This window comes from Plutella xylostella, chromosome 10 (assembly GCF_932276165.1).
Source record: "Plutella xylostella chromosome 10, ilPluXylo3.1, whole genome shotgun sequence".
Classification (NCBI taxonomy): domain Eukaryota; kingdom Metazoa; phylum Arthropoda; class Insecta; order Lepidoptera; family Plutellidae; genus Plutella; species Plutella xylostella.
In genome coordinates this window covers 11,736,733-11,752,417 of record NC_063990.1, presented here as the reverse complement: position 1 = coordinate 11,752,417, position 15,685 = coordinate 11,736,733, and the positions used below count along the sequence as shown (strand labels likewise).

Here is a 15,685-nt window from a genome sequence, read left to right as displayed (position 1 = left end):
ACCTGAAAACTGTTGCTAGGTACATACATTTGAATATTTAGTTTTTGTGTTTAATTTCATTTGTTTATTTTAACAGGTATACAAGCAAAAAACTGAAGTTGCCAAGAAAGAATATCTCAAAGCTTTGGCTGCGTATAGAGCTAGTTTAGTCTCAAAGGTAAGTTTAACGTTTATTTATTAAGGGGATATATCTGTTGGTAAATTGAACTGACTGACTGATGGAAAACGATGGAGTCACGGAAATTGAGTGTGCCTTGGATTTCCCACCACAAAACCGATAACTCTTCGGCTATATGCTTGCTGGCGCTATCGCTATAGCCTCGGATAAAACTTTCAAAAATACCAATCCAATGCCAATGGTAATTTATGGTAGAATTTCGAATACGTAAAACTTATTCTGAGTTTCAGTGGTAGAAAAAAATATTTAGTCTGGCAACCCTGTTTAAAACTGACATTGACATTTGACATTCAATTGTCAAACAAAGGAAAAGCTTCAGCGAGCGGACGCTTTTGTTAAACTTTCAAGGATATTTCGAGCTTTTTGTGCCTTTATTCCGTCTATAACTTGTTTATAACGACTTATTTTAATATCTGAGAAACAGTTGCACTGTAATAAGTGCCTTTGTCTTTATTACAACACAAATGAACTTTGAATTACCGGTAAGCTTATATCTCCCGGTATTTACCTATTAAAACACATGATTTGTAGTTTTAAACCATGTGAACTTCCACAGTTGTTGACAGTATCAAGTTAGACTCTGATGAAAAATCGATAATCACGACATGATGGGTTTCTAAAGAATATTTACGAAGTTATTAAAGTCTTTGTAGTTTAATCTTAACCTTAAACCCAACATTCCCAAAAGAGTAGGAGCCAGTATCTCAATAAAATTCTTGCACACATAGCATAAAACCATCAATATTCGAATTTATTTATATTCATTCCATAATTACTTTCCAGGGTGGAGACCAAGAAAACCCAGCCATGTTCAACCACAATAACACGGCCAACCCTAACTACGGCAACTATTACCAAGGCCAGAACTATGGCAATGGTCACTCACCCCAGGGCTATGCACCCAACCAAACCCCGCAAGGATATTCACCCCAGAACTACCCGGGGAGCCAAGGAACTCCTGCATACGGAGGTCAGGGCCACCCCGGCCAGCCCCAGCAGGGTTACCCCGCCAACCCACAGCAGTCCCCACAGAACTACCAGGGAGGACAGATGACTCATTCTCCACAAACATACCAAGTAAGCATGCTGTTGGTTGAACTTTGGACTGTTTGTCTATTCATTTTGATTTTGTACTTTAGTTTGTACTTATCATTCATTACCATTTCTTTTTAAATTCATAGAAAGAGGTCTTATAATAACAAGAAGTACAACATAATGCTATGCCAAAAAAATACTACCTATTTTGTATTTGGATATAACTTTACAAGTAATTACCGTTTTTGTTCAGGCTGTGCCGGGGCAATCACCACAGAACTACCAGGGTAACCCTGCGACATCACCTCCAAGCTGCCAATCCAATGTTGCCCAGTCTCCGAGGAATTACCAGAATGCTCAGTCCCCTCCCAACTATGGAGGGTCTGGATTGCCGTCTCCAAGCTACAGACAGATGCAATCTCAGTCACCACCCATGGGTGCTGTCCATGCCATGCAGTACCATCAAGCGCAGGTAACTAATTATGTAAACTTATTGTCACTATCAACCTGTAGCACCCTTTTTGAGAGATAGGAGTACATGGTTGCACTTGCGTCAACTTTTCGCCAGTATTATTATACTATTACAACCAATCAATTTTGATAAAAAAATACCTTTCATTTCAGCAGCAAATGCAGCAATCCCACCAACAGCAAGTCCACCAGTACCAACAACAACAACACCACCAGCAACAGATGCAGCAACAACAACAACAACAGCAGCAGCAACAAGCCAGCCAGCAGCAGATGCAGCAACAGACGCAGCAGGCGCCGCAGCAGATGCAGCAGGCCCCGCAGCAGCAACCCTCGCCCAAGCAGGAGAACAGTCTCGAGCAGCACTCTCCTAACAGCAACGGTAATCCCGGAATGCCGCAACAATCGCCAGATGTAAGGCCGTCCTTCAATCACACACAATATGCACAACTAATATTTGACTTTCTGAAGTCGGCTGCAGAGATCATTTAGCAAACAATAAATGCTGGCTTCAATCATCTTACATCTAACTTCACACACTCAAAGATCCGTTGCTCGTATTGTGCATTCATTGCTTTTAAAAGGGACTTACACTAGCAAAACTTTTACACTGTTTCTACTTTTACTCCCTATATAATTGTTGCTCAAAGTGTATGTTTCATTATTGCAGCAGAACGAAAACAGAAGTCCTACTTCATGCATCCGCCAGGGCTGCACCAACCCCGCGGTCGCCAATAGCGAGTGGGAGGACGAGTACTGCTCCAATGAGTGCGTCGTGAGCCACTGCAGGTGCGTGCCTTCTTGTAGTGTAGCGTGGGACGCCCTCCGACCCGCTGGACAGAGGACCTAGAGGCTGGATGTAATGGCCGAGTGCTGTGATGCTATTTGGGAAATTTTGTCCAGCAGTGAACATGTGATGTCCAATCCGATAATACCAGGAATACCAACTATAATGCTTGGTCTCCATTATTAAATTTACGAATCATATGCTTAGTTAAATAGTAAGTGCCGAAAGCATGTTTTAAAATATATATTTCCATTTTCCAGAGACGTGTTCAGTTCCTGGGTGGCCTCCAACGGCAATCAAATACAAAACTTCTCGGCAGTGAAATAGATTATGTAGTGAAACATATCCACAATGTGTAATGAACTGTTTACATACATAAACGTCTAAGTACATAATACTTAATGGCATATTTAAGTGCGTTAATTGTTATTTATTATTGAACTCACCTGCGGGGCTGGGGCTAGCTGCTATGAGTCGCCATCTGGCAATGTGAGTGCGATATTTGAGAATGGTTAAAACTTTGTTTTATTATACAGTATTATCTTTTGTGTCCTATCTCGACCTTTTAAGTTTATGTTAGTTTTATTTTTGCAATTATGGTGTAAATGTTGTATCGATTTAAGTAACATACTCCTAAGATATGTTAATGCTGTATTTCTTCCTTGATATAATTATGTTCGACGTAAACAAATATTTCTGACTGAAGTAACTGTATTTATTTTTATGTAAATTTAGACATCCTTGCCATAACTTGACATGCTTGGCATCAGTTGAAGAGATGATGTGATTCAGCCAAAACCTTGTTTCTCTAGATATAGGTAGGTATGATTAAACCTTTGATTAAATAAAAAGATTCTTCCATTTTTACGTTTAGTATTTTTCTTGTTTGTTTTCAATTCCTCGATGTTTCTTAGATAATTTAATAGTTGTCTGTTATATCTCATTTAGATAGAATTATTATAAAAATTCTAGAAATTTATATTGTGTAAATAGCAACAAAATGTTGACTCTTTAGGATTGTAAAATATTGCCTTAAATTTAAACATTACTTGTATGTGTAGATACTAAGTAAACCAGTCTTGCATCTAGAATTTGATTCATATATCTTACTAGATTATAACTATAAGAATTGAAAATAATTCCAATAATGTCTGTAAAAGGCAACTACGTAATGAATAATGCATGTATGCATGAATTCATCTCAAATCCTTCGGGTTAAGTGGAAAATGGTGGACGCCTAATGGACATAATTTCCGTCAGATACAAGCATGTATGGGGTGATTTTATGTAGAAATTATGAATGAGTGTTAAATAATACGTTTACACTACACGTATTATACTTAAAAGTTCATTCAATATATTTCTCCAACTTTACTAGCTTAATAATTGACACTCTTACCTAAGTCCTATGAGATAAAGTACTGTAGAAAATAGAGCAATAAAAGATTTTGTAAAAATCGAACTAATACAAAAATATGATAGATAGTTTTAGACTTATATTACAAGGCGCTTGACGCCGGCCGTGAATCTGTAATTTTTTAAATAATTATATGCCGTGGGGAGCGCTGTACTATCGCGGAGACGGCTCACAACCACTTATTGAAACCTGTGTGATGTACAGCACCGCACTGAGCACTTTCTAGATCACCCGATGCCCGATAGTACGTCGCCTCTCAACGAGGGTAAACATTTTTTTGGTGGCCATGAAATTGAGCGGTGAAAGACCTAACCCTGTTGACAGACAGCCCTACTAACATGGCGCTTAAACATGGCGTAGCGGTTGTGCATAGTAAAATATATTTTTTTATCACCTTTGTTGCCTACCATTACTTATAAATACACCCTCACACTCACGTAATCTAAACGTAGAGTTGGCTAAAATATTGTAACTGTTTAATATAAAATTACGTATCCTATCTACACTTTCACTTTAGATACCTATAAGATACAAAGTTTAACTAATACTTCATAGACCTAACATAGGTCGTTTGATAAGAAAATAAGCAATATTTAGGTGTTTTCTCTAGGATTGTGTTTGATATAGGACTTAGCTGGACCAAAATTATTTCTCTATTTGTAAAGCAAGGTAAATATTTTAAATAAAATATTAACTATATGTTCACTGTAAATGTAATGTAAATAAACACTTGCAATAATAGGTAGTAGTGATGTAGCCATTATAATGAGATGTTATATAGAACATAGTCTCATAGATTATTGTAGCCACTTCAGGATCAACTTTTAGTTACGATTTAAATGTAAAATATTACAGTGTATAAAATGTAATTAGAACAATAATTTTATTAAATTTCCTAAATATTAGCCTCGTTCTTTTTTTTGATACCCGTCTCTAGAATCTTTATTAATATATTTCTCATTATCAGTAAACAAAATGCGTATACAATACATGGTATACAGTAGTACGGTTTGGCGGACCCCAATAACGGTGGTCAACTCGGCTGTCAGGTGATTTCAAGCACGACTGCTGCTTAAACAGCAACGGGACACACGGCCAAACGTCCAAGGCACAGAAGCGTCCAAAATACAACCACTTTAAATTGGTCATCCTATAACTATCCTAACTAATATTATAAATGCGAAAGTAAAAAGTAAGTAAGTAAGTGTCTGTCTATCTGTTAACTCTTTCACGCCAAAACTACTAAACGGATTTGAATAAAATTTGGTATACATATGGTGTAGACCCTGAGAAAGAACATAGGCTACTTTTTATCCCGGAATTCCCACGGGCAAACTTTCTAAGGCGAAGCGAAGCGCGCGGGAACAGCTAGTGAAGAGATATACTTACCATCGATTAAAGGTAGGTACCCAACCTATCAGAAAGATAATGTAGGTCTGTGGTCTGACATAATGTTACGTTATTTAAGTATGTTTTTAAACTTGATGCAAGTAGAATGTAGCCAAGAAACTGCAAGATGTATAGAATGTGTGTGAGTATATTTCGGTAACTATGAGCACATTTTTAATTAACCGGCTGCAGTGGCAGGGCAAAACTGTCGTAAATAAACGTTGCGATTTTCGTTACAGACGTTGATGTGATCGATCGGTACGTGGAACGTGTATCTAGTTTATATAGAATAGAATAGAATACTACTTTATTGACTTAAAAACAATATACTGCAGCGGAAGGGGTAAAAAAATATATCTGTAGTTTGAATTTGAAACTAAGCGCCAAAAAAATCTATTTCCGGTTGTTCTTCTGTCTTGACTATGCCTCATACGTACGTGGCGACTTTACTACATAATCTGTGGAAATGTCAAATGAAACGAAACAAAATTCTTTCATTGATCTGTGTGTGAAATTGTGATGTGTGATTTTAGGTGAAGAATTTCGAAAATACTATGAATTATTTAATTTAGATCGTTAGTTTATCTAATTTAACTATATTAACAGTCGTAGATCACCAAAGAGTGTGCTACGAGACCATTTTGTTTATTAACCTTAAGAAATAGTAATGTAATTAGGAGCCACAAGTAAGTTGTTCAATAGAGGTAAAAATGATGGATGAAAATGATTTATCAAGTGCAGCAAGCCGCAAAGGCGTTGTATCCCAAGCGTGGACTCGCGTTTCTCAGGTAATCAACAATATATTCATATTATAAGCTAATTTCCATTATCACAGATGTTGAATTGCATAGAATAGCTTCGCCTAGAAATTAACTTCTTTCTATCATTAATTTCAATCTTTTATAAACATGTTTTTATGAGTTTATCAGTCTGGCCTCCTTTTACACAGAACTAAGACTCAGAAGTATACAGCTGCTTTTCCTATTTGAATCTTTATTTGCCTAAAAAGAGGTTAGGTTGCAAAATTTAACCAATAAGAATTTATTTTTAATTAATTTAAATATGTGTAACAAATACACAACAATACCTTTCTCTTGTACACCACAGGAATTAGTTATTGTCAATAATGTTTCTGTTAAAATTAGATAACAATCTACCTCAAGTAATTACTGTGTCAGATTTATAATTTTTCTGTCCTCAGATATATCAAAGTGCCCTAGACAGATGGACTCCACACACAAAGGGGAGATGGGTGGCCTCTGTAGTGCTTCTACTTGTGTTCCTTCTCCGAGTATTTGCCAAGCAAGTGAGTTGATCAATATTGATACATGGAGTGGGACCTATTCATACCTCTTTCTAAAACTTTGCTGTAACTTTAATGGTGTAGTGGTTGAAGCACTTTGGTGATCTGGTTCCACCATTGAATATCTAAATCCTAGGTTTCTTACGACGGGGAAGTTTTCATTAAGTAGCTGGTAACTGCTGTGAATTTGTTTTTGTGCTGGAAAGATGTTAATAAGCACACTCTCTACTATATTGAGGAAATGCCTCAAAAAGTGGTAGAAACCACTAATAAATTCTCATTCAGTTTAACAACTTGGTAAACAGAATTGTTGGCCCATCAATAGGTACTAACTACAAACTGTTATCTTTACCATTGATTCTATTTAAACAAATATTACATCACACTTACTTCCTCCAGTTTTAAACTAATGTAGATAACAAACAAGTTGCTTCCACTCTTAGATTAGAACACTTATTCCAGAATCCAAGATGAACACTAATTTTATGTTTTCTTTGTATTTTTCAGGGCTGGTACATAGTCACGTATGCATTGGGAATCTATCATTTGAATCTATTTATTGCTTTCCTGACACCAAAAATTGATCCAGCAATGGATTTCGATGGTAAGTTGTCACAGATTGATTTTAAACTTTGAACTAAAAACACCTGTTTGTTTGTGAATTGATAAAAAAATACTATCATACTAAGCAACTCTCAACCACCTAACAATGACAATGACCATTATGTGCTTAATTCTAACACTCTACTCGAAAAGAGATGAGAAATGCCTACCCAGCCTACAAAATTATAATTAGAGAAAGAGACTAACAACCTAACTTTCCAGTTCAGACAATACACTCTTAGCAACTGACCATAAACAATACACTCTTCCCAACTGACCATAACCTCCCTCTTCCAGCGGAAGACGACAGCGGGCCGGCGCTGCCGACGCGCGCGTCCGAGGAGTTCCGCCCCTTCATCCGGCGCCTGCCCGAGTTCAAGTTCTGGCTGTCCGTCACCAAGAGCACCATCGTCGGCTTCTTCTGCACCTTCGTCGACGCCTTCAATATTCCAGTATTCTGGCCGATCCTGGTCATGTATTTCCTTACGCTGTTCTGTATTACTATGAAGAGGCAGATTAAGGTGAGATTTTGTGTTTTATGTCTTGAAGAGTTATTGTTGTGTTGTCTTGATAGAGTTGGCCACACCCATAGACACACTCATCAAACCAATACCTATGGTTTATTAGACACATCAATGTAAGTGGCCAACTATATCAATCTAATGGTACAGTTAGCTTTATTAGTTAACTCAGAAACAATCAATGGAATTATCAATTGGCAAGAAGGTAGATTCATAAGGTGTATAGCTACAAATGAAGCTGACCATTCTTGTTGTTGAAGAGGAACTTCATCGTGACTGTTCTTACCTATCATCATCATTATTAATCCATCCCGCATGGAACTGTAATACTCCTAAACGATGTGAGTGTTATATGAGTATGTGATTAAAATGTGTTTGTTGGTTTGTTTCAGCATATGATCAAGTACAGATACCTGCCGTTCACCCACAACAAGCCAAAGTACAAAACCGTGGAGAACGCGGTGACGGTGAACTGACGCCCGCGCGCGTGTTGCGTAGGAGAAATATGCAAAACTGTTCTAATGTAATATTTCATCAAATACAGTTTTATTTTAAATGTTCTTAAATTGTTTAGTCCCAGTTATTATTTTTATTCGTATTAAATATATTTTAACTAAATTATCTGTTCATATTTCTGTTGGACAGACTGGACAGTGTTAGGTATACAGTATGCACCTACATCTTCCTACCCTGCAAGTGACAGTGCTACTGAGATGGGTCAGGTTTCTCTGCCCCAACTGTACGCAGGGCAGAATCTGTCAAAATGGAAAATCCAAATGTAATGTAGTTACTTTTGTAACTCCTCTTCGCACTACCAATAGGTTACTTTCCCGTGATTATTCGTATTCACAGTAAGTATATTATCTACGTTACATGTACAAAAGGCCTTTCTTAATATTGTTACTTCACCGGTGCTTGTGACTGCTGACCTATTATTATACCTTCTAGCTTTTTCTCTCGAGCTCATCATGTGACAATTAAAATGCATAGGCTGTAACTAATACATATTTTACCAAGGATAATTTTACAAATTACATGTGAAGGAAGGAAGGAGTTTTTTCTTACTCAAGTTTCAGTTTCAACTTTTGACACTAGCGCCATCTGGGAAAAAATCAGAGAACTTTATCCATACTGAGATAAAAAAAAATTAAATAGAAAAGGTATGAATTCGCAGCATGAGGACATCCATTATTTATTTTAGGTTTAAGATTAAATGTTTCTTCATCAGAAGTTGTTGGGACGCACGAAAGGGGCCTGCCGAGCAGACATTGTACCAATCTGCTGCCGAGTGACGTAAAAACTGTTCCTGAAATACGTCAGATGGCGCACCATGGGTCCTTTATACCTAGTTATCGACTGTCTAATCTTACCACTAACACAGCAATAAACTCGACAGTAGAAAAATCTCTATTCTGCTATGATCTTATAAGAAAACGATTGGAACTTTGTCAAACTTCGTGGAATAAAAGAAAGGAAACGGAAATGAATGAATCCTCCTAAAATCGATTTATGACTTTTTACAGTATACCATAATATTTTATATATTTTTATGAGCCTTGACTTCGTGTACGCCTAGGCCTTTACGAAAATCTTCTGGTTTTATGTAAGCAATGTGTTTAAACAGCGAATTCAACATCCAATTACTGGAGGAATTAATAGTTTAATTAATAATCATAAGTAGGTGTATTAAAAGTAATTCAAGATGTATAGCGTGCAGTGTAGTGGCCCCGCCAATATTTTGGCGATGTACGTGACGTGACCGCACTACCCGACCGCACCTACCTCACATCCTCTTGGTTGTGTTCCACAAAACATACAATTATATAATTTTTATCAGCTCTGCCGACTCTATGGTTCTGTTCCGAGTAATCCAGTTGTTAGAAAATTCTTTAATAAGTTAATTTCATTTTTGTTTTATTTAAATACGAAGCTCTTTAGAATCGCAACACTTAAAGAAATTTGCTATTTACAAGTAAAACTATATTTTAAAAATAAATGCAAACAATTTTACAATAGAAAATACTTTTTTGTAAAATTTTCAGATCATGGTACAAATCGCATGATGACGAGATAATTTTTATTAGGTACTTTTATTCTCGATTTAGATCCAAACTAAACTCCGAGCAACAAAACGTAATGATTAAAATTAAAAAAAGATAAGAGACTGGCGATCTTTCCAGTGTTACTATTTTATTAGTATTTTCAAAAGTACTAAAACGCGCTCGATATCCCTGTTTATTTTATTGACCACTCGCCAGATGTTTGCGCATTGTTTTCCAGTGCGCAGTAGTTTCCCCGTCGTGAAATCGAGATTCTGTTTTAGTATTATATCTATTCTGCCATTTTGAAAATAGTGGCGTGTATGGATTAGAAATAGTGTTTTTTATGTGACAAATATGTCCGGGAGCAATGATAAAGTGTCGACTACGCAGCGTATGATCCAAAGTGTTGCTTTCCCTCCCAGCCACAAGCTCACAGTATCAGAGGTATTCGATGAAAAAAGTGGAAAACCCTTGCCCGAGGTACTGAAGCAACATTTTATCCTAGAAGGTCGAATTGAAGAAAATGCGGCTTTACGAATCATCCAAGATGGTGCCACCCTGCTACGATCTGAGAAGACGATGATCGAGATTGATTCGCCGGTGACGGTGTGCGGGGACGTCCATGGCCAATTTTATGATTTGATGAAATTGTTCGAGGTCGGAGGATCTCCCTCTTGCACTAAGTATTTATTCTTAGGTGACTATGTGGATCGAGGTTATTTCAGTATAGAATGTGTTCTCTACCTCTGGGCGCTGAAGTTGTGTTTTCCGAAGACGTTATTCTTGTTACGCGGCAACCACGAGTGCCGACATCTGACTGAGTACTTCACCTTCAAACAGGAATGCAAAATCAAATATTCGGAGAAGGTTTACGACGCGTGCATGGACGCCTTCGACTGCCTGCCGCTGGCGGCGCTCATGAACCAGCAGTTCCTGTGCGTGCACGGCGGGCTCTCCCCCGAGATCAACAACCTAGATGATATCCGCAAACTAGATAGATTCAAAGAACCCCCTGCATTTGGTGCCATGTGTGACCTGCTGTGGTCTGATCCTCTTGAAGACTTTGGGAATGAGAAGAATGCCGAGCATTTCTCGCACAACTCTGTCAGAGGTTGTTCATATTTCTATAGCTATGCTGCCTGTTGTGACTTCCTTCAAAGAAACAACTTACTGTCTATCATTCGAGCGCATGAAGCTCAAGATGCTGGGTACAGAATGTACCGCAAGAGCCAGACCACGGGCTTCCCGAGTCTCATCACCATCTTCTCCGCTCCCAACTACTTGGATGTGTACAACAACAAGGCGGCCGTGCTGAAGTACGAGAACAATGTCATGAACATCCGGCAGTTCAACTGCTCCCCGCACCCGTACTGGCTGCCCAACTTCATGGATGTATTCACCTGGTCTCTTCCCTTTGTTGGTGAGAAAGTCACTGAAATGCTGGTCAATGTCTTGAACATCTGCTCTGATGATGAGTTGATGACAGAAGGTGAAGAAGCAGGATTGGAGGAAGCTAATCTCAGGAAAGAAGTTATTCGTAACAAGATCCGTGCCATTGGAAAAATGGCTCATGTATTCTCTGTGCTCCGTGAGGAGAGTGAATCTGTTCTGCAGCTGAAGGGCTTGACTCCAACTGGAGCCCTGCCGCTGGGTGCACTGTCAGGTGGTAAGACTTCCCTGAAGAATGCCCTCCAAGGGTTCTCACCAAACCACAAGATCACTTCATTCGCTGAAGCTAAGGGGCTTGATGCCATCAACGAGCGCATGCCTCCTCGGCGTGATGGGCAGCGTACTCCTGATCCTCAAGAGAAGAAGCCTCATGTCAACAGCAATGCACACTCGTGAAGTGTCAAGTCACTATTTCTCTTCGATCCTTACTTTTTGATCCACGTTTATAGTGGTAGTGAAATATGTGTGATGGAGACTCAGCTTCGGAATGATATTTCACATTCATATTAACTAGGTGGATTTGAAGGGAATTGTCGTAATAGATACAAAATATTTTTAAATTTCAAATTAACTTTTTTTCAATAGTTGAAATTAAAATTTCTCTTAAGATTACCTCTCGATATTTAAAATATATCAGATCTGCAGGCAACAAATTTATTTAGTCAATTAAATGTTAAGGTATGCACATTTATTTATAATGCGCTGCACTGTTTAATTTTTGGTAATGTAATTTTAAATTTTTCATATGAAAAGACATGATATTGTAATGTAAATTTATTCAGATTGTCTACTTATACTCTACATTGTTATCTACATTAGTGAAAATTAGACATGTCTATAATTTTCAAAGCATAATTAGCTGTGATATTAAGCGACGATCAATGTATTATTTAATAGCGTCTGCTAGTGAAGTACCGGCATGTTCATTGGCTAATCATGCATTGAAATATGTAAAATAAGCGACAAGTTTTCAGCTTGGGCGTGTCTTCATATTCTATTTAAGTAATAAATTAAAGATGTACTATAGTGCAGTGGCCGCCGGCCGAGTGCGCCGCGTGCGTGCGTGCGGCGTGCGTGCGTGCGTGCGGCGTGCGTGCGTGTGTCTGTGTAAATATGCCTGCGCGTACACACGTTGTTGCAGCTTTAACACGTGAGATAAATATTACTCTCTTTAATATCTTTGCTACAAGTTGTACTTAATTGTATTTTATTGTACAAAATATATTAAAATTATAACTATCTATGAACTATTACTTAAAAATAATTTATATTTGGGTGTATGCTGGCCCCTTGTTGCCTGTATGCAGCTCACTTGTATGCTGGAACACATATTCAAGTTCTTAGCCATGTTTCGGTATGTAAGGTGTAGTGGCTAGTCTAATTGCAGATTTTCTTACAGCTTCTATTCCAAATTCACTTATAATAATTAGGTTTAATGACCTATTATGCACTGTTGGAAAATCTCTTTTGGTCTGCCAAATAATTAATCATTAATTGATGCAATAAGTACATATTGTTATAAACTAAAGTGGCTTACATAATTTTCGAAGTCAGTACTAAGTATTTTATCTCAATTCAGTGTGTAGTCCTTCATATGTTCTGTAATTTTAAAATACATTTTACCTATGTAAAAAAACTAACAAATATTTAATTTTATTTTGTACTAATCATGGGAAGTGTTGTTTTATCCTTATAAAATATATTAACATTGAGCTCCTAATTATTATGGTTTCAGTTAGTCATCATCACATTACTATTTTATGATCCTATGTAGGAAAATATAGGCGATAAGCGACGATGCCGTTACTGATGCGATGTGGAAATACTTGTATTCCCATAACTATAAGCTCTCGGTACATTGCTCTAGCCCAGCACGAAGTATTAATAATTAAATCAATTTTCTCATTACTAAGTGCCTTCAAGTCAGTAGACTGCAGTGTTATAATCACTTTTAAGTATAATTCGTACAAGAAAGGCTTAAATAGGTCATATACGGGCGGGCCTGCGTGTTGGCGCGCTGCAGTGGACAAATTAAGTTCCTTGGCTTTGACCCGATAGGCTTTGTGTAGGTAGGTGCTTATAACCAGGCTATGAAGTGTACACAGATAAAGTAAGCACCTTCGTACCAAAATGTTCATTTTACTAATTTACCGCTTTTATACTAGTGTGCCTTAGCAAATCTGTGTTTGCTTTCAGTAAACATTATAGTTTTTCGTTTGTTCGTATAAGCTGTGGACTAGATTATTTGATAAAATACGTACACGCCTTATTTTTTATTAGGTATACCTACTTACTTCAACACACAATAACATTTCATATTGTAAAACATGCAGTAAATGGGCGTAGGTAGCTGGTTAGGGTACGTTTTTAATCTACCTACCCTCATTTACCGATTGCTTCACAAGAGCAGTTGGTATATATATTAGGGCTTAGGTATTGTCCAAACGTTATTATTTATCATCAGCCCTAGGGCCTCTGTAGGTACTATATCTCACCGATATGGTGAGGTGAACTCAGATTTGTATGGATCTAGCCCAGCTGCACTGCACGGCACCGTTATCGACGTAGATAAACTTCTCTGTATCGCGATAAACGCTAACGCAAACTATGTAACTGATTGAAAGTGCGTTAAACAAGTATATCTATATCGATAAAGATGCCGTGCAACTCGGTCTGGAGTCCATAATAATAAGTATCAAACTGTAACCACAAGCGAACTACGAACGCTCCGCGTGCAGTCTCCGTGTGACACACTGCTGCCAACGATGTTGCAGCGTTTCGTGCATGGATGCTCTTGAGCTTGTAAGTGCAGTAGGTAGGTAAGTAAGTATAACCACGATTTGATTTGGGCCAAACAGAAGACTAGGTTAAGCTACGGGTTGATGATGATGACCCAATCATCATCATCAGCCCGTAGTCCATTGCTGGACATTGGACATAGGCCTCTCCCAAGAAGCGCCACAACACTCTGTCCTCATCCACTACCTGGCACCTGTGTACACAATGTTAAGACCAATGTAAAACTTACATAGTTGCAATAAATATATTACTATTACCTGGGTCGTCAGTCCGGAGGGCGTCCCACACTACGCTTGCCTATGGGGATTTGTAATTTTACCTCGTGTCAGATGTAGTGACGAGCAATGATACCTACATGTCGAGGTACGGAGATCTGTTACACATGTAGACACAGCTTTAGATACGTAACCTCCTACTATCTTTCAGTATAAAATATGTATAGGTAGTGCCTACCGTATCCTATTGTCCCTAGCAATGCTTTTGAAAGGGTCGCAGGTTTTTCTGGCATTGTCTATTTGGGAATGTTTTTTCGCTTTCATGTCTATACAATACACTTTAAGAGTTAGCAAACATTGGATTCATTGTCTCTTCAGCCCTTCGGCAGTGCACATTTTTCGCCTCGATGTAAATCCCTCAATAGCAAAAGCTAAGTATTTATAAGAGCAATATTTCTAATAACTAGTTAGGTCTAGCCCACGTCTACCTAAGTACTTACCTGTTTACCCATAAAGTATTCACGTACCTAACTATGTTGAACTATAATCGTGTAAGTACTTACTAGTAATTTTTCTGTGCCTTAACTAAATTTTAATAATATAGTTAGTCATGTACTTACCTACCTTCATATTCATAAAAGTAATTATAATTTTAAGTAAAACGTCTTCTTGTAGAGATGCTATGTCATGACATGAACAATTGTTTGGCCGAATAGGTACCTACACTACCTACTGTGTCTAGTAAGTACTAAGTATGCCTAGGTCAACATCATCGCTGGACCTAGGTGTCTCCGGGGCAAACTCACTCACACTGCGCCACAAAACTACATCAACCTTTACGTTGTCTGAGGTTCGACTGTCCAGCGAGCGGGCTACAGGGCGTCCCACGTTTCGTATGTTCCTGCTGGCTTCCATTGTCCACTCGAGAACTCCTCTGCTCCAACAAAATGGTTAAGTATCGGCTCTTCGGCAGACATGGCCGAGCGGTAAGTAAGTACCTACTTACCTTGTTATACCTACTGTAACTTATTAAAATAATATTTAATAAACAGTAGGAGCTAACCAGAATTCGAAGCCAAGACGATAAACGAAAATGTTTTGTTACAATTCGTGGTGCGAGAGACCATTAATTTAATTGATGGCGAATTTGCTGTTGTCATCCGAAAGCTCGGAGTATTAATAGCCCTTTGAGTAGCGAGCGCAGACAATCGCGCCGCATCTTCGTTCATTACGCGGAAAGCGCTAAATTTACCTAACCAGTACAAATCTACATGGGAAGAATCTGATTATTTTTATTTACCTACCTGCATACTTACCTAATTATTTATTGATTAAATATACGATTAACAATTTATAAATTGTTAAATAAGGCCAAAAGAAGGAAACGATGCATGGAGTCTTGGGTTCTAGTCCAAATTCGACATTTATGAATTTGAAATTCTAAGGTAGATCGCAACATTCATCTTTGTACTAAAG

The 15,685-nt window shown here is 38.0% G+C and overlaps 3 protein-coding genes across 10 annotated transcripts in view; all 3 read left to right on the top strand.

Moving 5' to 3' along the window:
* Positions 1 to 4,793, top strand: part of LOC105384885 (TOX high mobility group box family member 3) — a 28,476-nt gene extending 23,683 nt beyond the window's left edge. For 5 of the 8 annotated variants that reach the window (XM_038118217.2, XM_038118215.2, XM_038118220.2 and 2 more), the window contains 6 exons: positions 77 to 157; positions 962 to 1,255; positions 1,467 to 1,685; positions 1,838 to 2,098; positions 2,355 to 2,473; positions 2,732 to 4,793. In XM_038118217.2, coding sequence (XP_037974145.2) covers positions 77 to 157; positions 962 to 1,255; positions 1,467 to 1,685; positions 1,838 to 2,098; positions 2,355 to 2,473; positions 2,732 to 2,798 — 1,041 coding nt within the window. In that variant the 3' untranslated portion in view covers positions 2,799 to 4,793. The remainder of the gene's footprint in view (positions 1 to 76; positions 158 to 961; positions 1,256 to 1,466; positions 1,686 to 1,837; positions 2,099 to 2,354; positions 2,474 to 2,731) is intronic. The other 3 variants (XM_038118218.2, XM_038118216.2, XR_005254645.2) reach the window with 2 other exon arrangements.
* Positions 4,794 to 5,759: 966 nt separating this feature from the next.
* LOC105384896 (protein RER1) lies at positions 5,760 to 8,322 on the top strand. Its single transcript, XM_011555186.3, has 5 exons — positions 5,760 to 6,065; positions 6,479 to 6,583; positions 7,088 to 7,184; positions 7,481 to 7,704; positions 8,097 to 8,322. The coding sequence occupies exons 1-5, from the start codon at positions 5,988 to 5,990 to the stop codon at positions 8,178 to 8,180; spliced, it is 588 nt and encodes a 195-aa protein (XP_011553488.1). The 5' UTR covers positions 5,760 to 5,987; the 3' UTR covers positions 8,181 to 8,322.
* Positions 8,323 to 9,842: 1,520 nt separating this feature from the next.
* Positions 9,843 to 12,915, top strand: LOC105384905 (serine/threonine-protein phosphatase 2B catalytic subunit 2-like). The gene is given in 2 exon segments (NM_001309140.1): positions 9,843 to 12,248; positions 12,283 to 12,915. A coding segment is annotated over 1 exon segment (1,491 nt). The 5' UTR covers positions 9,843 to 10,100; the 3' UTR covers positions 11,592 to 12,248; positions 12,283 to 12,915.
* Positions 12,916 to 15,685: the final 2,770 nt, after the last annotated feature.

Bases quoted from the DNA above. Each gene is read 5' to 3' on its own strand.
- LOC105384896 (XM_011555186.3), top strand. From the start codon at position 5,988: ATGATGGATGAAAATGATTTATCAAGTGCAGCAAGCCGCAAAGGCGTT. The intron at 6,066-6,478 runs GTAATCAACAAT...TTCTGTCCTCAG, and splicing joins CGTGGACTCGCGTTTCTCAG to ATATATCAAAGTGCCCTAGA. The intron at 7,705-8,096 runs GTGAGATTTTGT...GGTTTGTTTCAG, and splicing joins CTATGAAGAGGCAGATTAAG to CATATGATCAAGTACAGATA.